The following is a 24,612-nucleotide window of genomic DNA, read 5'->3' on the forward strand; positions in this document are numbered from 1 at the left end:
GTTGTAAATCAATGCTATGGCAATTAAAAAAAAGGGGAAAAAAAGAGTATCTATCTTGAAGGGAGTACACTGCAATATATAAACAGTGGGGCTGGTTGGTGCTTAATTTGAAGCAATGCAATGTTAGTATAGATAGCTAAGGAACACCAGCATATCATGCTGGGATGCAGATGTTAGTTGCTGTTTTCTCTCTTAGAGAAAGAACATTCTGTGAACTGAAAGATAAATTGTGTTTCTTTAATTGATCTAATTGAGTCAGATCTGAATGTGCAGATCATGTAGAAGTAATTTATGTCAGTTCCTTCAGGTTTGTATGGAGATGTATAGCATGCTATGTGTCTATTTATTGGCATGTAAACATACAGGAGTTGTACAGAAAAAATTCTCTTGCCACAAATACTGGTATAATGAGAATTCCCACATTTAAATAAAATGTACTTTGTTTTGTCATGGTAGTTGCACCAAACAGTACTGTATTGATTTGGTTATCACGAATTCTTTTCCAAGAAAACTCTTGTTTAGCAAGTGCTTTCTTTGTAACTGTCACTCACTGAAATAATTTGATTGAGCTGTATTCTCATGCAGATTAGTGGCAGGCTAATTGACAGAGATGTACCTCTATTTTTCAAAGATTCTTTTTGTTCTGCTACTAAGAAACAGCTCTTCTTTGACTCCTCACCTCTCCCTATCTCAAACAATGCAGTTTTCTTCACATCTTTGAAAAAAACCACTTAAATTCTCAAGTTGCTCTTACATATCAACAAAATAGCACAAAAAAGATTCAGTAGTTGAGAGAGTTAAGAGGTAAATATTCTCAAGACTCCTGCACTGAAGGCACATGTTTTGCTTGTTCACTTGAGAGTAGTATTTTGGGTAATTTGTGAGTTTATTTTTCAAGGTAAAATACAATTAAAGAAAACAAGTAGTGTGAGTTTTGGCTAATTCTATCAAGTTAGTATTGTAGATAGGTGGTCTAATTGGGCAAATGAAATTTATTTTTAACACAATGTAAAAAAATCCCTTGGCTATGTAACTTTATTTTCTTATTCAATAAATATTTGAGTACCTACTGTGTGCCAGGCATTTGGAAATAAAGTGACCAAAACAGTGATTACTGCCTGTAAAATTTACAAATGAGGAGACAGACAGTAAACATGACAAATAAAAAATATAACATAATTAGAAGGTGATAAATGTTATGTAAAAGATAAAAAAATAAAGCACGTTAAAAGGATTGGAATTAAGGGTGCTAGGGGTGGAGGCAGAGATTGAACTATTAAATAGAATGATCAGGGTAGGCCTCCTTAAGAATGTGGGATTTCAGGGAAGACTTGAAGAAGTTCTCTACTGACTGGAAGACTAGAAAGTGTCTCTACTGTACTGATCTGGAGGGAAAGCATTCCAGGCAGAGGGAGCTGCCAGAGTAATGGTCCTAAAGTGAGAGCATGCAGGGAAGCCAGCACAGCTGGATCTGAGTGAGCAGGGGCGAGCAGTAGGGGAAGAGGCCAGAAAAGTACTGGGTGCCAGATCCCACAGGACTTGTAAGCAAAATGGGGAGTTAGTGAAGGGTTTCAAGCATTTTAGTGATACAATCTGACTTACATTCTTGTAGCTGTGTCACGACCGAGCTGCAGGAAGATAGAGTGGAAGCAGGGAGACCATTTAGGAAGTTTTTGCAGTAATTCATATAAGAAATGACGGTGACTTAACCATGTTTGTACTAGTGGACGTGTTTGGGTTCCGAATATTTTCTGAAGATATATCCAATAGAATTTTCTCATGGATTGAGATGAGTGACTGAAAGGAAAGAATTGCCATTAACTGAGACGGAAAATGCTGCTTCTACTTAAACCTGCTTATCTGTATTTTCAAGCACTGTATGATTCTTTTTCCTAATAAGGAAATAAACACTTAAGGTGAAAATAAATTATGCACATGTTTGGTTTGCAGATAAGCAGCACCTATCTTTTTCTTTGCTGTATACCTCTAGATGTGTTTGTTTCCTTTTATAGAAAGAGATTTGTCTTTTCTGAATAGCTGTGATTGTAGGTCCTAACCAAAAATCTCTAAGTTGTCTCCTTGGAGCAAATACAAAAAGGAGGAATAAGTGTATTAAACCAGTCATTGGAGTTCAATAAAGGAACTGTAATATTAAAAGAATATAAAAGATTTCAGGGAAAAATGGAATAAAATAGTCTTTCTGGGGGCTTTCACTGATTTTGGAAGATAATTGTTAGCTAAACTTATTTATACTTTTTTCCTCTTTTATTTCTTCCATCTTACTCATTGTACTTCTTTGACTTCTTTGTATTGTTTTCAAGAAATCTTTCTTTATTGTAGGATTGTTTCTAAGGCTGCCCTAAACTCAGATAGAGCACCTTAAAGAAGGAAAATAAAATCACTGCAGGTTTAGATTATCTGCTAGTATAGAATGGTTCCCAGTCTTTGTGTCTGTTTTGATATGGCGGTTTGGGGAGGGAGAGTGGGGAGTACGGAGTGCGACAGGGGGTTCCTATATGAGAGTATCATTTGTGCACCATTTCCTAGAGATTTGAATATCCAAGGTCTTCATCTTTCAAATATAAGTTGAAAATCTTGTCATGAATAAAATAAAAGTTAATTTAAACTGCTATTTGATTCCTAGAATCATTTTGTTATTTTGTACTTTTGAAGGACTAAATACTAAATACTAAAATTATTATTATTCTCATGAAAACTTTTTAAACCTTAAGTTGAGTCCTCATAAATTTGAATCCATGGAAAGCATTTACCCAGGGAGTTTTTAAAAAATGTAGAAGTAAAGAGTTAAAAAAGGGGAAAATAGTCCTAAAAGGACAATGTAACTCTCCAAGGTAGGGAGGAGGAAATAGTAGACTTAGAAAGATCAGTAGAGAGTAAAGGGAAAGTGGTAGTGGTATTAGAAATTACATGAATGCAAGTCTGGGGTGGACAAATAAGAGCAGCTAGAAACAAGGTTAATGGTAGAGGAGTAGGCAGAGTGCAGCAGAGTGTGCACTCTAGTTGGGAGAACACCGCCAAGAGAACTCACTGTAGTGGTAAAAGTGAATGGAAGGCAAAGTCAAGAAGGTTTGCTATCATAGCATCAACTGTAATGTTTCTGAAATCTTTTGAACTTATAAGTTTGGAAGAATCAATATTTTCTGTGAATTTTTTATTCAGTTTGATATGAACCGTGAGGTCTAAATGGTTGAATTTTATTATTGGTTAATATTCCTGTGAAGATGAATTATCTTGAGTTTTTATTGCATTTCTGCTTGAATAATCTACAGGTCTTTGTTAAGAATCTCAGAGGGTAAAAATGACTTTATTTGTCCCTGCTCCTCCCACCTCCCCTCCCAATCTCTGCTAGATCTCTATTTGATTCTAGGAGAGAATTCTGTAGATGAATACTGCACAAATAGTTGAATGGTGGTACCATGTGTTCCTAGACCTTCAGACTTAAAATTCAGGACACCAAAAAACAGCACAGCACTTTTGCATGTCTCTCCACTCTTCAAACACTGGTCTTTTCTCAATTTTATGTGTTTATTTGGAATCACTTAAATATAATTCTTAGAAGTATAATATTAACATCTAAGGAATTTGTGGTATTATCTTCTTTTCTATTTTAATTTTTTTGGATGACTGAATAGAGGTATTGAGAGGTTAAGTGATAAAGTGAGCAAAGCTTGATTTAAACTGGGTGTCTAACCAACTTCTTAGTTCATGGAACACATTATTTTTTATTAAATTTCTACAGAAACTACTACTTCCTGTCCCATTGTACCTTTGGGGAAGCATTCTCTTTTTAGTAAAGATTGAGAAGCCATCACATTTTATTATCACTATGCATTCTATAGTGAAAGCAGTGCAGTAGACTTAGTAACAAGCACAATGAATTTTATTTTGAAAATACTGTAATTCACATAGGAGAACGTGGTTTACAGATTTCTGAATCTGTCCGTTGTAAGTATAGTGCTCAGAAATGCCTTGGATGTAGGACGCATTTGGTGTTCAGTATTGTGAGGCACTAATCAGCTAAGTACCATAATCCTCCTTGCAGGGTACATTCTTACTTGACCTGGAGCTATATACAGCCACATAGTAACAGCATTAAAGAATAACTTTTTTCTTAACAGGCCCATCACTAGGGGATTTTATGACTCCATCCGTGAATGAGTGTTGTTTTATGTGTAACTTTTTAGTAATTGAGTTTTGAAGTAAAATGATTGCAAGCAAGTAGAGACTTTCAAATCATCTGATTAAGGATGGCTCCTATGATTTTGCTAGAGCTAGAAGGATTAAATGAAAGCACTGCCTGGCACAGTGCTGATGTATTTTTGTCAACATGATGCTTCATGCTCGACAGATGTGCATTGTTTGAGCAAAAGGTAAAACTATAAAAATATGTTAAATATTGTGATATTTAAAAAAAGATCTTATTTTTTTGATGAATATAAATTGTTTGATTTGTTAAAAGATTTTGTAGGAGTTGTAGGAATGGAGCTTATATATTTCATGTTTTACAGGATCATACACTTCTGTTAAATCCTTGATTTAATGTGTCTTGATAACTTCAAATTTCAGAATTTGATTGCAGTGTTATGTTTAAACTATATGGTTAGCATTACGTAATTGAGTTAATGAAGTATCATTTTAATTTATTTAGCAATATCCATGCTTTATAAAGCTTTTAAAAAAGTGGAGGCTTTTTTTTTCAGATTATTGATTCTTCAAGTGTGATTTCTATTCTTTTATTTATAAAATGCCATTTATTTAATGATCTTTACTAATAAAGATTATGAGTAAAAGATTTTCATATAGGTAGTGCTTAATTGTAATAACATAAATTTGAATCTGTAGAATTAGTAATCTTTAAATTCTTCACTCTATTTTCAGTGTCATTATGATTCTTAAAAATTGTATAGGTGTTATTAAAAATATATGAATATTAAAACTTAACTTCCATGTAACCTTTCACTGTCCTTATAAATGTTTTCAAATGTTTACTGGATTATGTTTTCAGAGACTGGATGATTATTTTATAGTATATATGGTCAGTATTGTAAGTGGTATAACACAAACCACATAGGATGGTAAAGCTTGTAAATATTAAGATAGAAACTATGGTAAAAATGTGATGAATTAGTATACAACGTTTAAATTGAGACTGCCTTTAGTAAATTGTGAAAGTGACTATAATTGGGGAAAAACTCTCTTTATTTGGAGTTTTCCTATCAGTCAGTTTTATTTTTAGACGTAGCATTTTGAAGAGACTATTGGTAGTTTCTTACTCAAACTCTTATGCCTATTTACAATAACATTTATAATGGAGTGTCGGGTGTGAATATATAGCTAGAATATTTAAAAATAGGTTGAATTGTTAGTCCATATGACAAAAAATTATAAGTAATGAACAGAAATGCTACTTATTAAAGTCAATTTAGGGTATTTCTGTATGTGAGTTTTTATAAACTGGCTCCAGTTAAGACCACTATAATATGGTGAAAGAGAAAATGATTGTAACAACCTACCTTTCAATTAAGAGAAGCAAGATGAACAGATATTAGGTAAATATAAAGTGGAGATAAATCTATGCTGATATTGTTCTATCAGAAATAGGGATTGGCTGAGGTAAAGGAGTAAGATTAAGGCGCTGTACAAAGTCACACATACATTTTATTCTAAAGAGAGGCATAATTTTGGATTCTATTTCTTAATTTCTCAGAGTCTTTGAAGGATTAAGTGAAATATAACATCTTAGATGAATTGCTCCATTCTTTTGAATTGCAACCTATGGGTTAAGTACTGTTATATGCTTTAGGATTGTTTAGAGTAGAGAAGTGTAAAAATTATCTTTAAGTCCTTTTGCCTATTAAACGTTTTCCAGCTGATAATAATAAATGCTAAGGCTTGTTTATAAAGGCCAGTAATGAAGATAGAGATTAGAGTTATAGTACTTGAATTTTCATGGATTTTCTACAGTTCCTGGAAAAACGTAGTGTCTAAGAAATATAACAGCTTTAATTTAAAGGAGAGTATATATGAAATAATCCATGATACAGTTGGTAAAAATTGTTTTGACGTAATATTTTGGAGTAATTGGTAGCAGATTCTTCATTGTTTGGTAAGAGTATTCTTAGAATAACTCTTGCCTTGCTTCTAGCATAGCTTTAATATACTATAAGTACTATACCTTAAAGTGTATTTTTCAAAACCTAATTCTATGTTAAGTAACAATGACAATTGTCATCCCAATTTTAGAAATCATGATCACTGTTCTATTTTTACTTAAATCCAGTACAAATCAGCATCTACAGTATGATTCACACGCTTCAGGCAAATTCATAATCTCTAGAACAAAGTTGATTGCTGGATTTGATATTGAATTTTATTTTCCTAAGTTATGATTTTTAAAAAGCACTTAGATGGCTTGCTAAGGAGTAGTTAGTAATAGACTTTCTTTTGCAACTGAAGTCTATAATTAAATATTCTTATTTATCAATAAAATAGAATATATTTCCTGTGTTATAAAGGCTTACTATGTTCACTTTGTTTATACCTACTTACTTTCAAAAACTTAGGTTAATTCCTCAGGGAATGAAGTGTTTCTTTTTTCCCCTTGCCTCTGTCCTATAGTACTCAGTGTGATGTTAAATACATTAGTAGATATCCCTAATTTACAGAGATTTTTTCTAAATGTTTATTTGTAAAGTGATTGACACTCAAAATACATTTTGTCAAAGAGTCATTTTATAAACAATGGTTGGATTCTAAAGCCCAACAACAAAAGCGAAATTAACATATAATAGAGCTAAATTACACCACTAAAACAAGTAGTTCCTTCCTTTCACTTAAGGTACTGTTACTGCCATGACAGCAGTTGGGGAACGAGAAGGACTGGACTATTTTAGCAAATCAGTGGGTTTGAGTATAGAAGAAAAGAGCAAGCCATGAAAAGTAGAGATATGCTAAAGGATAATTAACCAGTTCTTTAATTCAACAGATGTTTATTGAGCACCTACTGTGTGCCAGCCTCCTTAGATCCAGGTTGCCCATCCTCATGAAACTTAACATTTTAGAGTGTTATAGTCATTCCTGGATAGAAAGAGATAAGATTACCTAGGAAAGAAGTGCAGTGAGGAAGAAGGCCATTGTTAGGTTTGAACTGCCTTCAAAATATCCAATTTCTCCCTTAACATTTTGTGAAGATTCTTACTTCAATTTCTTATATGACCTTACATTCCGCATTTTAGAGATTAATTTATATTAACAATCTTAAGTATTTTTGATAATATTATAAAACCATCCATCCATTCTGATTTAATCTGCTTATTTTTCTTTTGACTCCCAGCTGAAACTAAGTATAATGGGGAATTGGAATTTACCCAGTTTGGGATCATGAAATCTTTTGAAAGGGAAGGATATGTGAAAAAGCTTTAGGTAGGTTCTAGAGAGGAACTACCTTGGAAAATCCTCGATTTAATAAAACAATAATTAAGAATTCAGTAGATTTATATTTTATAAAATAGCTTTGAGTAAAAAAAGAAAGAAAAGAGAATAGCAACTTAATGAGAATACGCAAAATATTTCCTCTACTGTATATTTTATATAAGTGGATTACACTCCATATAACTACATTATTCAGGTCTTAGTTCAAATGTACCCTTTCAGAAAGACCTTCTTTATCAAAAGTAGGTTTCCTCAGTCACTTTTCATAATTTTACCATTTCAAATTTCTTTCATAGTACTTATCACTATATGAAATTACCTTATTTGCTTATATGCTTTCTGTCTGTCTCCCTCACTAGAAAGAAAACTTCTTGAGGGCAGGGACCTTATGTGTCTTTTCTCTGTTATATTCCCAGCAACCAAAATCATATCTGGCATATAGTAAGCCCTAAATAAATATTTGTTGAATGAATGAATAGATACTAGAGCTACAAAAGTGTATTAGACGCATTCCTTCCTGCCTCAAAATTTAAAGTCTACTGGGACAGTACAGAATGCTAACTAGGTAACTGTAAATAGGATGAGTAGTATTGTGCTGGGGAAATACAAAGGCACAAAAGTGAGAGTTGTTGAGCTATCTTACTGGTCTATGGGAATGAGGTAATACTGCTTTCATTTAACAAATCACATTTTACCTCCTTTTTCTGTTTCCAAAATTTATATACTTATATATAGTTATAAAACTTGCTATTGAGTCCACACTGAATTTTAGGGAAATTAGAATGTATTTAATTAAACAATCTCTAAATGAAATTTTTAAAAAATTTGTAACTTTTAAAAAAATTTTAAAATATTATCTAATTTCAGGGCATAAGTATACTCCATATAAAGTGTGTCAGGCATGTAATAACCATATCAAAAATACCTTTTCAATTTCGTATTTGAACCGAATAAACTGAAACTTTCAGTAAAACTTTTGTTTTGGCATGACTTTATAATAAAATTTTAAAAAAAGAAGCAAAAGAACTATTTGAATTTATCCATCAAATTCAACCCACCAGTCAATCAATAAAATGTAAAATTGTTTAAATGTTGCTTTTCTTATCATTCTTTTTCTTTGGTTACTTAGGAAAAGAAGTCCATCAGTGTCCAGAGATCAGAATAGAAGATACGACCAAAGGGAAGAAAGAGAGGAATATTCACAGTATGCTACTTCGGATAGCGCGATGCCTAGATCTCCGTCAGATTATGCTGATAGGAGGTCTCAACATGAACCTCAATTTTATGAAGAATCTGATAATATAAATTACAGGGACTCCAACAGGAGAAGTCATAGGCATTCGAAAGAATATATTGCAGATGATGAGGATGTAGAGAGCAGAGATGAATATGAAAGACAAAGGAGAGAAGAGGAATACCAGGCACGCTATCGAAGTGATCCGAATTTGGCCCGTTATCCAGTAAAGCCACAGCCCTATGAAGAACAAATGCGTATTCATGCTGAAGTGTCTCGAGCAAGGCATGAGAGAAGGCATAGTGATGTTTCTTTGGCAAATGCTGAACTGGAGGATTCCAGGATTTCTATGCTAAGGTTGGAACGACCATCAAGGCAAAGATCTATATCTGAACGTAGAGCTGCCTTGGAAAATCAGCGATCTTATTCAATGGAAAGAACTCGAGAGGCTCAGGGACCAAGTTCTTATCCACAAAGGACCACAAACCATAGTCCTCCTACCCCCCGGAGGAGTCCAATACCCATTGATAGACCAGACCTGAGACGTACTGACTCACTAAGGAAACAACACCACTTAGATCCTAGCTCAGCTGTAAGGAAAACAAAACGGGAAAAGATGGAAACAATGTTAAGGAATGATTCTCTTAGTTCCGACCAGTCAGAGTCCGTGAGACCTCCACCACCAAAGCCTCATAAATCAAAGAAAGGGGGTAAAATGCGCCAGGTTTCACTGAGCAGTTCAGAGGAGGAATTGGCTTCCACACCTGAATATACAAGTTGTGATGACGTTGAGATTGAAAGTGAGAGTGTAAGTGAAAAAGGTAAGCACTATATTCTAATCACACATTTCCCTGTAATTGATTAGATAGGGTTTTCTTTTTAGGTTGCGTTTCTGAGTAAACATTTAATAGATATTACTACCTTTATTTTGAAAGTTTTTTAATGATGCTGATTTGTGAAGAAATTTCAAGTTATAAAAAGTGAATATCTTCTGTTGTTCTGGCAGAAGAAAAGTCTATTGATTTAAAAAAAATTTCTTTTGCTTTGTTTCTGAAAATTTTCTTGCATCATTTGATGGCATATTTTAAAAATACCTATTAGCCATAGTTGTAAATTTACTTTTTTGTGTTTTCTTTAAAAGTAACAATATGTTTACTATAGAACATCTGAAAAATTCCTCAAGGTGTAAAGAATGAAATACAAGCTATCTGTAATCCTTTCCCTCAAATATAACCATTGTTAACATTTTGTTGTGTTTTCTTCCCTTTTTCCTATGCATATATATTTTATAGATTTATAAATTTGGTATCATACAATAAGTAATATTGTATTCTTGTTTTTTCAATTGCTATCATATCATTAGCTTTTTTCCAAGCCATTAGATGTTCTTCAGAAATATGTTTTAAATGGCTGCACTAAGATTCTACCATAAGGATGTATCACAAGCTAACTATTCCTTTATTTGGGGGCATTGCAGTTGCTTCCAATTACTAGTATAAATAATATTATAATAGTTATCTTAATACATATTTTTTTGCCTATATCTCTGAGTATTTCACAAATACGTATTTGTGCTTTGATTCTTTTAAGCTTTTAATTCAGAGTACCAACCTGCTTTCCAGAGAGGTTATAATACTCTATACTCCTATTAGATGTGCTTGAGCTTTCAGTCTTTTTTTCTTTTTTTTACTGAGGAAAATTGGCCCTGAGCTAACATCTGTTGCCAATCTCCCTCTTTTTGCTTGAGGAAGATACACCCTGAGCTAACATCTGTGCCAATATTCCTCTATTTTGTATGTGTGTTGCTGCCACAGCATGGCTGCTGACGAGTGGTGTAGGTCCACACCCAGGAACCAAACTGGGGCCACTGAAGAGGAGTGTGCCAAATTTAACCACTAGGCCATGGGGCTGACCGCCATAAGCTTTCAGTCTTTTTTTCTTTTTTCTTTTTTTTTTTTAAAGGTATACTCTTTTTTGGTGAGGAAGATTGGCTCTGAGCTAACATCTGTTGCCAATCTTCCTCTTTTTTTTCTCCTTCCCAAAGCCCCAATACACAGTTGTGTATCCTAGTTGTAAGTCCTTCTAGTTCTTCTATGTGGGATGATGCCACAGCATGGCTTGATGAGTGGTGTGTAGGTCCATGCCCAGGATCCGAACTGGTGAGCCCTGGGCTGCCGAAGTAGAGCATGAGAACTTAACCGCTATGCCACTGGGCTGGCCACATAAGCTTTCAGTCTTGATATGCCAAATCTTTGTCAGTTGAATAGACCACAAAAAATACTCTCTTTGTCCTTTTTATTTCAATTTGATTGTGTAGTTGAATGTTTTGTATGTTTATTGGTGTTTGATATCTTTTTTTATATGAATTATCTGTTCCTTTTGTTGCTTCTGCCCATGTTCTTACTGGGTATTAATTAGTATTTCCTCATATTGATTTATGAGCTTTTCATATGGTTAAGATTTTACCCATTCAACTGTCATTTGTTCCAAATGTATTTCCCATTTTGATGTTTACCTACTAATTTTTTTTGGTCATTTGGAACTGTTGAATTTAATATAGCTAAGTCTTTGCATCTTTGCTGATTTTTTCCCATTCCTTTTATCCTTAGAAACTCTCTATTCATCCCCAAAACAGTTAAATACTTAACGGTATATTTTCTCATATTTTTATTATTTACTCTTTTAACTTTTTAATCTTTCTGTAATGTATTTTGGTGTATGTCAAAATAGACCAGAAAGGTGAGTATCTAACATGAACCCCTTGTGCCAATGCCCTCCCACCACCAATTTTCGGATACTATTTGATGAATAATAGATTTCTTGTTCCTAAGAATCAACAGGAATCAATAAAAGAATTCAAGAAGGCAGCTAGGTATGAAATTAATACAGAATCATTTTATATTGCACAAAAAATAATTAGTTAGAAAATATAAATGAAAGGCAGTTCCTATTCTGAGCTAAAAACAGAAAATGTGATTTTAAAATAGCTAAAAAGAAAGGAGTGCCTACATGAAGAAAGCTACAAAACTTTACTGAGTAATATAAAGGAAGATGTGAGTAGAGATTCATTTCATGTTCCTAAATTGAGGAGGCTAAATACTGTAAAGATGCAGGTTCTTTCCAAACAATCTCTTGGGGTTAATATTCTAATCATAATCCCAGTTGGTTCCTTGGAGTATCCTATTTTTACAGTTAATCTGGAAGGTATAGAGGAAGAAAAAGCTTAACTCTTTTTTTCTCTCTGTGTATTTTAGGTTCATTGGCTGGGACCCTTGTAAATTAGACTGACAAAAGACAGATTAACAAGAGAAAAAGAAGCATGTTTTTATTATCGGGTACATTGCACATGCATATGGGAGCACTCAGCTATGAGAAACTCAAAGGGGTGGTTAGAATTTGGGCTTTTATAGTATTTTAACAACAGAGCAATAACTTTTTAGAGAGAAGACGAGACAAAGGCAAAGGACTTCAAGCTTCTAGGGCAGCAAATTGTGGGAAGGTAAACGCAGAGGGGAACTAATGGAAGATAAGGGCTAGCTAGTAAAGTTTGTTATGTACACTTTGCTGGAGCCGTCTCTGGGCTGAGAAAGAGTAATTAACTTCTGTCCTTCCTAGTAGAGACAGCAGGGGGGACACCTTTAAAAATTTGTGTCCTGTTTTCAGGCAAACAGGAGGAGGGCAGAGGGCTTTTATTGTGACTGCTTCTTCTCAATTGCCTTCAGCTCAAAATAATCCTTATGCCAAAGTGGCATATTAAAACAAATAAATGATAAAATCATGGAAAGCACCGCAAACCAAGAGGAAAGAGATAAATTATTCAACAAATGGCTTGGGGAAAATGTGTATACAATTTTAAAAATCATATTACAGCCTCATTTCATACAAATTGCATTTAAATTATAAATAAGAAAATTGTTTATTAAAGTATAAAGATTATAAAGAGAATCTGTAGATCTTAATATTATCATGGAGCATATAGAAAATTTATTTCCGAGAAGGTATAATACTTCCTCAAGTGTATTTAATAATCTCCAGTTTGGTCATTGTTCGTATTTGTCTGAGTGTATCATGGTACTAAAATGTAAGAGAAAGAGAGTTTCGTTATCCTTAGTGGTTTGGTTTAGATTCTGTTACGTACTTCTGTTATTCTTTGCTAAAATAATGCCTTCACTTTTACCTTGTCAAGATGTAAAAAAACAAACAGAAATGCATCAAACCAATGCTTGAAAGCTTTTTATATGTGGTATCTTTCCAAGGGCTTATACTTTGTTTCAGGATTTTGAAGCATACACTTATAAAAATCTCATGTAATTAAAAAGCTGTCTATGAGATATTAAAATCCAATGTAATACTATTTAGCAGAACTAAAACTTTGATCAAATATGGGAAGAAACTACATGTCACGTTTGTATTCTCCCCTAACTTGAACTCCTAGTAGACACTCTTAGAGAAGGCCCTCTTTCTCATCTATCTAATAATTTGTTTTACAGAGTACGGTTTCTGCCAACATGTATTTCCAGTGGACAATCATAATTTAATTCAGCTTTGGAGGAAGAAATCGACATAAAATAACCTTTTCCTGTTTGATATTACCCCCAATAGTAGTATTCAGTGAGGAGAAGTAGCTGTTGAGAGACTGGAATAATATGGGAAAGAGATTAAATTGTGTCATATTTTGACTTTTCATCATTAGAATAGCATTTTTGATACTTGTGGGAAAAGTGTCAATCTGATTTGGGAATAGGTGCTTTAAAAGTTATCTAACATTGAGATTCATAGCCATCCTTGGTAGTTAACTAGTGTTTGAAAATTCTTCGTAATAATTAAAGAACTTTTATTAGTGGCATTTTTTCCTGTATATTTATATGTGGATACATCATTCTGATGAGAATCAACCAACTTTTAAAAGATAGTCATCCTTTTGCTTTATTACCCCTCGACTAAATAACTTCAAAGAGTATGTTTTACAACTGAGACATATTTCTCATTATCTTTACTTTTCTGTGCCTTTTCATTCTTGTATACGACCTTTCAAAAATTTGCAAAACCAAATTTGGATCAAGTAATCCAAAGTGTTAACCAACAGTGTATAAACAGCACCAGACAACATTATCAGCACAGAAGGATCCTTTGCAGGTCCTTGTATGTTATAGCATAGCTCCTACTACATACCAGAATCTTTCCTGATCTTTAAGTAATAAAATTCCATTGATAATCCACAGCGAGCTTATAGTTTACTTAAATTTTTTTTCTCTGCTGGCCTATTGGCTAGTCTTTTTTTTTAATCTTCAGCTTTATTGGTGCTTTGGCTTTTCTCTTATTCATTTGTCAATTTGGATAGATCTTATTATTTTAAATACATAGAATTTCTCCCAAATTTATAGTAGATGTCATTTTGCTCAATATGTTCTGTTAAATGATGCTGATAATACAGTCTATGAGTGACTGGATCATTATTTGTGTAACAATAACAGGGAGGTTTTATGGGAAGAGCATGGGTTTTGGAGTTAAAGAGAAGCTCAAATACTGCCTGTGCCATTCACTAACTGCATGATTTTGTCCTACTGTTTAACTACTCTGGGTCTCTTTCCTTATCTATAAATAAGATAGTATGTTCATTGTTTGGTAATTGTAGGGATCAGTGAATATATACTTGTCAAACATTAGGTATTAAAACATTTTTAGGTTAATTATTTAATGTTCTGTGATAGTCAAGACTTCTACAAGACAACCTTCAACAGTTTTGAATGAAAGTATAGTCATGGTCACATGGATTGTGGTCATTTGTGTTGGTTTCACCTCTTCCAGGATCTGCCTCATGCTGAACTAGGCTTGTATTTCCAGGCTAAGAAGAATATACTTTTTAACTTGTTGAGATATAATTTTGAGATGTAATCCAATGTCTCACTAAATACTAGACACCTCTTTACTCCTTTTTCTGCAAAATACATTTTCTAATGCCTGTTATTTGCAAGGTGTTGGATTGGACCTTATGGAAAATGTAGAGATCAATAAGACATTCTTTCTACCCTCAAGAAATTAAGAGTCTAAAATAATTAGCAATATAAGCCCATTGTACTATAGGTTATAGGACTTCAGAAGAGAGAGTTCATCTCTTGGTCATCTCCACTCATTTTGTGTGATTTGTAACACATCTCTTGACTGAGTATGATATAGTTTGCTTTTCACAATGCTATATTTGTTTCTCACTTCTCCATATTTTGTGTTGTGTTAGAAAATTGCAAACTGATTTTTTACTTAATTCGCCTGTGGATTTTGGAAAGAAATAAGTCTTAGATTGCTGATGTCATATCATCTCTAAATTTAAATGTGGGATATTTCTCTCAAAGTTTAAAATATATTTCTTTCATAAGCTTTAAAAAGTACTACTGCCTTTACGATATGTCTATTATTTCTTTATTAAATAATCTAGAACAGGTTTCTCCACCTCAACACTGTTGACATTTAGGGCTGGATAATTGTTCGTTTTGTGGGACTATCTCATGTATTATAAGGTATTTAGTAGCATCCTTGGCCTCTCCCCACTAGATGCTAGTAGCAACCCCATTCCCAGGTGTGACAACCTAAAATATCTCCAGACAATGCCAAATATCCCTTCTGGGGCAAAGTCCGCCATTGCCACCTACCTCCCTCCATCCCTAGTCCCTCCGCTTACTCTCTTTCCCTCCTCACTTTCAGAACCAATTGAGGGGTCATGACCAGTTTTTAAAAAAAGAGGAAGACAGGAATAGGATAGAGTAGAAAATATCAGAATGAAGCACACAGAATAAGGGTAATTGATCTGTAAAACGTTTTTTTTTAGTGTTGTGTGTGTACTCTGTAGGCTCACAATGTAAAATATATGTTTTTTACTGTGGATCATGGCCAAAAATGTTTTAAAGCTACTCCGCCTTATTAGAATTTTATATTTTGCAAATACATATTGTGAAGCAGCTTTCAGACTTGAAATTATATAACATAAATGTAAGCAGATTTAGAAGCTAAACTAACTCAAAGTTAATTTGTAAGTATGTAGCTAGAAGGTGGATTTGCAAATGGGAATAAAATAAAATTTTTGTTTTCTGACAAATTGCAGCATATAAAGTGTTCAAGGTGGTAATTCCTTCTGTTTGCAAATATATTTCCTTGTTAATTATGGATGAAACACTATTTTAAGCATTTGCTTAAAGAAAAAGAATTGTTTTGGGGGCTGACCTGGTGGCGTAGTGGTTAAGTTCACGTACTCTGCTTCGGTGGCCTGGGGTTCATGGGTTTGGATCCCTGGCATGGACTTACACACTGCTCATCAAGCCATGCTGTGGCGGCATCCTCCATACAAAAAGTAGAGGAAGATTGAGGCTGTGGCCGAGTGGTTAAGTTTGCACCCTCTGCTTGAGCAGCCCGGGGTTTCACCCATTTGGATCCTGAGTGTGGATGTAGCACTGCTCACCAAGACATGCTGATGTGGCATCCCACATAGCATAACCAGAGGCACTCACAACTAGAATATACAACTATGTACTGGGGGAGCTTCGGGGAGAAGAATAAAAGAAAAAAAGAAGATTGGCAACAGTTGTTAGCTCAGGTGCCAATCTTTAAAAAAAAAATGTAGAGGAAGATTGGCACAGATGTTAGCTCAGGGACCATCTTCTTCAAGCAGAAAGAGGAAGATTGGCAACAGAGGTTAGCTCAAGGCCAATCTTTCTCACCAAAAAAAAAAAAGAAAAAAAAGGAAAGAAAGAAAGAAAAGAAAAAAAGGAAAGCAAAAAAAGTAAAGAAAAAGGATTGTTTTTAATGGAAAATTTAGCACTCAAGGAAACTACCAAGTAGGTATCAAGAGAAAAATCTTAATTAGTTTGTGGAATATTTGAGAGGCTGCTTATCTAGTTGAATGAAAAATTAAAAGCAGAAGTATATTATAGACTAGTTGTTGTAGTTTGGAACATAGAAAATGTTAACTTTTAACTTAAAATGATGTCTTTGTTAAGTTGGATTAGAATTCAGTAGATGATGCCTGGATATTGATATTTAGTACAGCTTTAAAAATTTGGTGATGAAATTTGTTCAATGGATAAAAAAAATAACATATTGTTATTAATTGATAAGAGGCATATCAGTGCAAATACCCTAATGGTGTTACAAATGTTGTACAAGCCAATTATTTGAGTTAAAAAAGCATTGAAGTAGCAAAAAAGTCAAGTCTAAGACTCATTCAGTATTTCAAGAAGTATACAGTAGATTGATTAATTGGTTCATTCTTTATTTCATTCAACTAAAATATATTAAATGTCAATAATTGATAGCACTAGAGTATGAAACATGAAATGTGAAAGCATTATCTATCACTAGAATTGCAGCTTTGTGGAACATGAGTAAAAACTTGTGCTGTGAATTTGACTGCATTTATGCCAGCTGACTCATCCAAGAAAATTGTACATCAGATGGACTTTCACTTTTGTTAGGTTGTGCTAGAAGCTGTCTGTTTTCCTTTCTAGGATGTATCTATGAGAAGGGCTTTTTGAGGAAATATTTAGGGTGTATGGAGTTGTGTTTCAAAGCAGAAGGGCAGCTTAAATTATTGCCATCTGTAACCCCATTCCCCCTGGACCTGCTTATCTGCCTCTTTTTATAGGACTTAGCTTGGTTAAGATATTTTTCAGGAACAAATAAAGTAAGCCTGACATAGTAAAATTAAAGCATAGACTCCTAAAATACAAAACTGCTGTTAATTCTTTTAACAGAGACCTAATGAAGTGTAAGTAAAGGTTTAATTTTGTAGGAATCTTAGATGCTCCTGATACTTACCTTTTGTCCAAATCTTGAAATATATAATTATATTAATTAATTTATTGAATAGACTGTTGAATAAAATAGTAGGACCTATGAAAATCATGAACTTTAATGAATGACCAAGATGATAAGAACAAGTTAGATGAGGGACATCAAAAAAAGAATTTAACTAAAAGAGAATTAAACAGATGTTGAAATTCTCGGTTAAGAATAAATGGGCATGAATATAATACTTTGCAATCTCTTCAAGCCAAATGCATTTTAGATATGATTATATTTTACAACACAGTACATGTATTCAGCTGTGTGTGCACATTGTTGGAAGAATCAGCAGATCAAGTTTTAAGTTGTATTGTACGAGCCACTTTAAGCACTTCCTGTTCTGTACATATTGGGAATTTTTTAAAGAAAAAATGTATTTCTCATGGGACTACTGACCTTTACTTTGTAATTAAGGATTTGATTTGATTAACTTAGAATTTGAGTCTCATATCCTATTCTTGAGATAGTGGAAGGGGGAAACTCTCTGACTTTTAGTGAGGAAACAGGAAGTATGTGTTTATAATTTTGAACTTTAGGTGCATTTCCCCAAAGAAATAATGTTATAAATGACAATAAATTAATGTCTTTTTATTCATTTGATTCTGCAAACTTAGGGAGCCAGTTCTAGCTCCTAAGCAAGGCACTTGGATCCTGCAGTGTAAAAAGACATATGTCTCAGTTTTTGTTTTGTTTTAATCTGGGAAAACAGTTTGGTTTTGTTTTAATCTGGGAAATCTTTTTATCTCACCTTCATTTTTGGAGGATAATTTCTTTGGATATAGAATTCTTGGTTGACAGTTTATTTTTTTCCTCTTTCAGCATTTTGCATATGTCATTCCATTCTTTTCTGGAGATGAGAGTCTTCTCTCTTGCTGTTTTCAATATGTTCTCTTTGTCTTTGGATTTCAGCAGCTTGACTATCATGTGTCTAGGTTTACGTCTCTTGTATATATCCTACTTAGGGATCATTGAGCTTCTTGAATCTGTAGATTAACGTTTTTCCTTACATTTGGGAAGTTTTCAGCCATTATTTCTTCAACTACTTTTTCTGCCTGTTTTTCTCCCAGGAATCCCATTATGTTTATGTTTATATGCTTGATATTTTCTTAGATATCTCTGAGGTTCTTTTCTCTTTTTTGTGTGTGTATTTTTTCTCTCTATTCTTCAGAGTGGATGATTTCTACTGCTGTGTGAGTACACTGATTGTTTTGTCTGCCATCTCAAATTTGCTGTTGAGTTAACGTAGTGACTATTTTATTTTGGCTATTGTATTTTTCAGCTCTAGAATTGTCATTTCATACCTTTTACAGTTTTATGTCTCTACTGAGAATCTCTATTTATTGTCATTGGCATTATATTTTCCTGTAATTCTTTGACATGGTTTTGTTCATTTTTAAAATATATTTATAATAGCTGCTTTAAAATCTTTTTAATAGCTGCTAAATCCAACATCGGAGTTCACTCTGAATCAGAAGATTGCTTTTTTCCCTGGTTATGGGTCACATTTTCCTCTTTCTTTGCATGTTTCATAATGTTTGGTTGAAAACTGGGCATTTTAGATGATATATTTTAATAGCTCTGGTTTCTTACTTATTTTCAGGAGGATTGTCTTGTCTTTCTCTTTTCTTTTCTTTTCCTTTCCTTTCTTTTATTTTTTAACAGCTTACTTGGACTTAAAGTGTGGGATCTGTCCCCTCCTGTGGTATATCTCCACTGATAGCTCTGCTCAGTTTGTTTTACTCAAATATGTATATATCTACCTTTTTATAGGTTACTTCTGTGTCTACATAGCCTAATTGTCAGCCAAAGATTTGGGCAGAAATTGTAAGGCTTCCACCTTCTGCCAATCAATCTGTGTGTAATGTGGGGACACATTCAAAGTTCAGCCAGTTCTCAAGTCACTCTTGGGTGTTACTTTATATGAGGCTATCTCAGGACCTCCTCTGAACATGATGTAGTTTCCTAGTCAGCCTGATATGTGCAGAGAGTTTGCCTAGCTTTTTTTTCTGTGAGTCTCTCATTTCCAAGGTCTCCCTGTCAAATTTGTGTCTGGTCTGCCATTCTGTGTGGGACTGCAATCTTTGGCCGGCAAACCTACAGGTTTTCTCTCTTTATTTCCTGTTGAGTTTGCCTCTTCTAGCTGACAAAGCCATAGGTTTTCACCCCCAGCCCAAATCAAGTAGCAAATCTGCTGGTAGCTGCTGGTTTTCCCAGCCAGCTCCATACTACTAAAACGATTGATCTTTCTGTAGACCTCTTCCCTTGTTTGTACTGTGCCAGAAGGAGGTTATGGGAGCAATGCCAGGTGAGAAGGTAACAGACTTCTATTGCTTTAATCTGAAGCTTTAGCAGTTTCTCTCAATTTTTTATGTGCCTTTGTTTGCTTTTCACAGTCATGCAATTATTGTTTTCATCTAGGCTTGTACTTTGTTTTTGTGAAGAGACCTTGTTGACACTTCATGCCACTAAGCCAGAAGTCCTTCTTTTTTCATGATTTTGTGAGTCAGGAATTCAGGGTGGGTTCAGTTGGGTAATTTTTCTAATTCATATGGTGCTACTAAGGTTAATTGGTGGAATTCAACTGGTAGTATGGGGTGTTCTGGAGGGTTCAAGATGCTTTCTCTTGTATATCTGGTGTGAGATTTAGAATGAAAGTTATGATCATTTTAATAATGATGAAGATGATGGTGATACCATGAACATTCAGATAACTCTACAATTTTCAAAGCACTTTCATGACCATTATCTTATTTAAATATCTCAACAATCTGTGAAATATTATAATTAATCTCTTTTTATACAGGTGAGTAAATGAGGCCTAATGTATTATGTGACTTGCCCAAGTCATAAAACTAATAAGAAGTGGAGCCAATACTTTAATATACATTTTTTGGCTCCAGCTATAAAACTCTTCCTGTTGCAACATGCTGCAGCTGTATAAACATGGTTAAATTAAAAATGAAGATGTTGAAGAATACCTTTGTATAATATGTGATTTAATTGCCAAGACTTTATTAACTTAAAGTAAGGAAAAACAGTGACATAAAACAGTTAATAAACTTTGCATTCATTTAATGACTGTAGAAAAATGTAATAAATAGAATATCTGAACTTTTTCTATGTATTAAACACATACACACACACATCTACATGCAAACACATACACTATTGAGTTAGCGTATATTTTTCAGTAGAGGTAATTGAAATAGAAATCTTAGCCTAACAAGTGAATTTTTTGATTATTTTTAACCAGTTTTCATATTTAAATATGTTTAACTTGCACTAATAGATTCATTGAATATCAGAGTTGGATAGGATTTAGTATGCTTTTAGTGTAATGTCCTAACTGAAGCACTGATTTTCTCTGCATCGTGCTGACAGATGGTATTCCAGCCTTTTCTTTGAACATTTCCAGTGACAGGATAATCAATACCCGTGAAGGCAGCAACACATTATTTTTAATTTTAAAATACTTATAGATTTGTAGGAAGTTACAAAGATAGTACAGAGTAATCCTATGTGCCCTTCACCTAGTTTCCCCCAATAGTTACATTTTGTATAACTATAACAAATATTGATACAAATACAATGATATTGCATAACAATATCAAAACCAGGAAATTGACATCAGAACAATGTGTTTAGATAGTTCGGTGACATCACAGGTATGGATTCATGTAACCACAGCTATTGCAAAAGTACAGAACTGCTGTGCCACAAAGATCTTCCTTGTGTACCCCTTTGTAGTAACACTTTCCTCTCCCTCATCCCTAACCTCTGCTAACCGCTAATTTATTCTCAATCTCTGTAACTTTGTCATTTAGAAAATGTTATATAAATGAAGTCATATGGTACGTGACATTTTGTGATTTTTTTTTTCCACTCAGCGTATTGCCCTTGAGGTCCATCTGTTTTATATATCAATAATTTTTTTACTTGAGCTGTTTACCTATTGAAGGATATTTTGGTTGTTTCCACTTTTTGGCTATGACAAATAAGGATATCCTCTTTGGTGAAATTTCTTTTCATATAAAGCATTCAGCCTTTTACCATTAAGTATGGTCTTAGCTGTAGGTTTTTGATTGATGTTCTTTATTTATTTGAGCAAGTTCTCCTCTATTCCTTGTTTTCTGAGAGTTTTTTTTATCATGAATTTTTTTTTTGCTCCAATGAATAGAATCATGTGTTTTTTTCTCCTTTAACTTGGGAATATGATAGGTTACTTTGATTTTCAATATTCAACCAGCCTTGCATTTCAGGAATAAACCCCATTTGGTCAGAGTGTATAATTTGTTTCATATGTTGCTGAATTATATTTGCTAATATTTTGTTAAGGATTTCTGTGTCTATATTCATGAGGGATGTTGGTCAGCATTTTCTTGTTTGCCATTTTCTTTTGTATTTTCTCTTTATTCCCTCTGTTTTTTATTTCTCTGTTTTCTTGCCTTCCTATGGGTTATTTGGAAATTTTTTTAGAATTGCATCTTGATTCATTTGTAGTGTTTTTCAGTATATTTCTTTGCAAAATTTTCTTTTAGTGGTTGCTCTATGTAATATATTACAAATGCACAACTTAATACATCCAACTGGTGCTGGTATTTTATTAGAGTGAAATGTGGAAAGCTTACACACTTTATTTTAACTTTCCCTATTTATAATGTAATTGTCTTAAATATTTCTTCTATATATGTTGAAAAGCTCATCAGAAAATATATAGTTTTTGCTTCAAACATAATTTAGAAAACTCAAGAGGAGAAGGAAAGTCCATTGTATTTACCCTTAATTTTACTTACCATATTCTTTATTCCTTCTTGATATTTCCAGGTTCCTTCTTTTTTGTTTCCTTTTTGTTTTTAGAACTTCCTCTAGTTGTTCTTTTAGAGTAGGTCTGCTGGTGACAAATTCTTAGTTTCTTTTTATCTGAGAATATCTTTATTTTTCAATCAGACCTGAAAGATAATTTTACCATATTTAGAATTCAGGGTTGACATTTCTTTTATTTCAGCAATTGAAAAACATTGTGTCACTTCCTTCTGGCCTCCAAGGTTTCTGATGAGAAATCCACTGTCATTCAAATTGTTTTTTCCCATTAGGTAAGGTGTTATTTCTTTCTTGCTGCTTTCAAGACAGTTTGTCTTTCATTTTTGGTTTGATTATGATGTGTCTTGGAACAGATTTCTTGGCATATTTCTTCTTTGGGGGTTTATGTAGTTTCTTGAATCAGTAGGCTTACTTACATGATTTGTAAATCATGTAAATTTGGGAAATTTTCAGTCATTATTTCTTCAAATACTTTTCCAGTCCCATCTTCTTTGTCCTCTCCTTCTGAGACTGCAATGACATGAATCTTTTGTTATAATCCCTCAAGTCCCTGAGGCTCTATTTGTTTTATTTTATTCTTTTAGTATATTTTCTCTCTGTTTTTCAGATTGGGTAATTTCTGTTGTTCTTTTTCGAGTTCATTGTTGTTCCTCTGTCCTCACCACTCAGCAGTTGAACCCATCTATTTGCTTGTTTAATTTCAGTTATTTTTCAAAAAGTTCTAAAGTTTCCATTTGGTTCTTTTTGTGTCTTCTATTACTTTTTCTAGAAATAGAAAACCCAGCAATAAATTTTTGTACTGCGACTAAAGGATGGATATTTTATTTTCTTAGTTCTGCCCTTTGAAGCTACACACAATAGAATATTAAGTGATAAGTATTATTAGCTACATATTAATAGTCCTAGAAGTTGAGGACTATTTTCTATATGTTTTACATTGATTACCATATTTCTTTTATTAATGCTGATTTTTACTCATTCAGCAAATGTTTACTGAATGTCTACCATATATGATACTCTATTTTTGTCAGTCAAATATATTTGCTTTAGTGTCAAATGGTTAAACATCTGATTTCCGTTATTTATAGAGGAAAGAACTACATTACCACTTTTTTGATAGGTTGCAAGCATAGGGAGAGAAGAGAGATTTTGAGCTGAAATCTCACAACTTTGCAAATAAACCAGCCAAGAATTTTCATTTACAGTCTCCATACTATATTTTATCCAACTCAAAGATTTGTCAATGCTTTGTTGTGGAACAATAATGTATTTTGAAAGGGTTATGGATTTTTTTGAGCTACAAATACCGTCAGCTTTTTTTTGGGTTGCCATAAAATTATAATTGTCTATTTTTGCCATGGAAAAGATTGGGAAGCACAGCTTTAGTTCACAGATTAATGACTGGGATTTCTTTTTCCTATAAATTGAATTTTGTGTACGTCAGCACAACTTCATTATCCTTTACAAATAAACTTCTTAAAAGAATTGTTTCCAGTGGTTCTCAAACATTAGCGAGACCATAATCACCTGGTGTGCTTGTTAAAATCCAGATTGCTAGGCCTCACCTACAGAATTTTTGATTGATTTAAGTCTAAGGTGGTGCCTACGAATTTGCATTTCCCACAAGTTTCCAGATGATGTTGATCATGCTGTTTTGGGGATTTCACTTTGTGAACTATTCATCTACACACAATTTTTCTACTTCCTATCTCTCTTTGACTCTTTAGTTACTTCAATCTGACTTTAATTTTCGTCGTTCTATCCAGAGTGCTTTTTCTAATATCCTTCCTGATCTTCGTGTTGCCAAATCAAACACAGCCTTTTCAGTTCCTTATCTTACCTGATGTGTAGATATCATTCAATACAGTTGATTTCTCCTCTTGTGTAGGAAACTCTCTTCTATTTGGTTTGGAGAGCTCCATCTCCCACCCTCCTTCTTTTCTTTCTCTGCATGTTCTTTCTCAGTTCTGTCTCTCTCTTTTTCTCAAATCAAACTCTAAATGTTGGAATTCAATCTGGGTCCACTTCATATCTTTCTTTACCCTCTGTTCCTAAAACATCTACGTACTCCTGTCTGTATGTTAATAATTCCCAATTTATTTCTCCAGCTCAAACCTTCCTTTTAAGCTTTATTACAGCTTAACCACTTGATTTCTTATATGCTCACTTGAATAACTTACAGTTGTTTCAAATAATATATCCAAAATCAATCACCATGTTTAATAAATTCTAAGATGCATTTTTTTATCATTTTAATATCTATGAATCTTACA

General features: G+C 33.5%; 1 protein-coding gene across 49 annotated transcripts in view; it reads left to right on the plus strand.

Annotated features, from left to right (window-relative positions):
* Positions 1-24,612, plus strand: part of RIMS2 (regulating synaptic membrane exocytosis 2) — a 573,066-nt gene that overhangs the window by 266,470 nt on the left and 281,984 nt on the right. For all 49 annotated transcript variants that reach the window (XM_070630747.1, XM_070630761.1, XM_070630775.1 and 46 more), the window contains one exon: positions 8,582-9,507. In XM_070630747.1, coding sequence (XP_070486848.1) covers positions 8,582-9,507 — 926 coding nt within the window. The remainder of the gene's footprint in view (positions 1-8,581; positions 9,508-24,612) is intronic.

The sequence above is a fragment of the Equus przewalskii genome, chromosome 8, assembly GCF_037783145.1.
Source record: "Equus przewalskii isolate Varuska chromosome 8, EquPr2, whole genome shotgun sequence".
NCBI classification, from domain to species: Eukaryota; Metazoa; Chordata; class Mammalia; order Perissodactyla; family Equidae; genus Equus; species Equus przewalskii.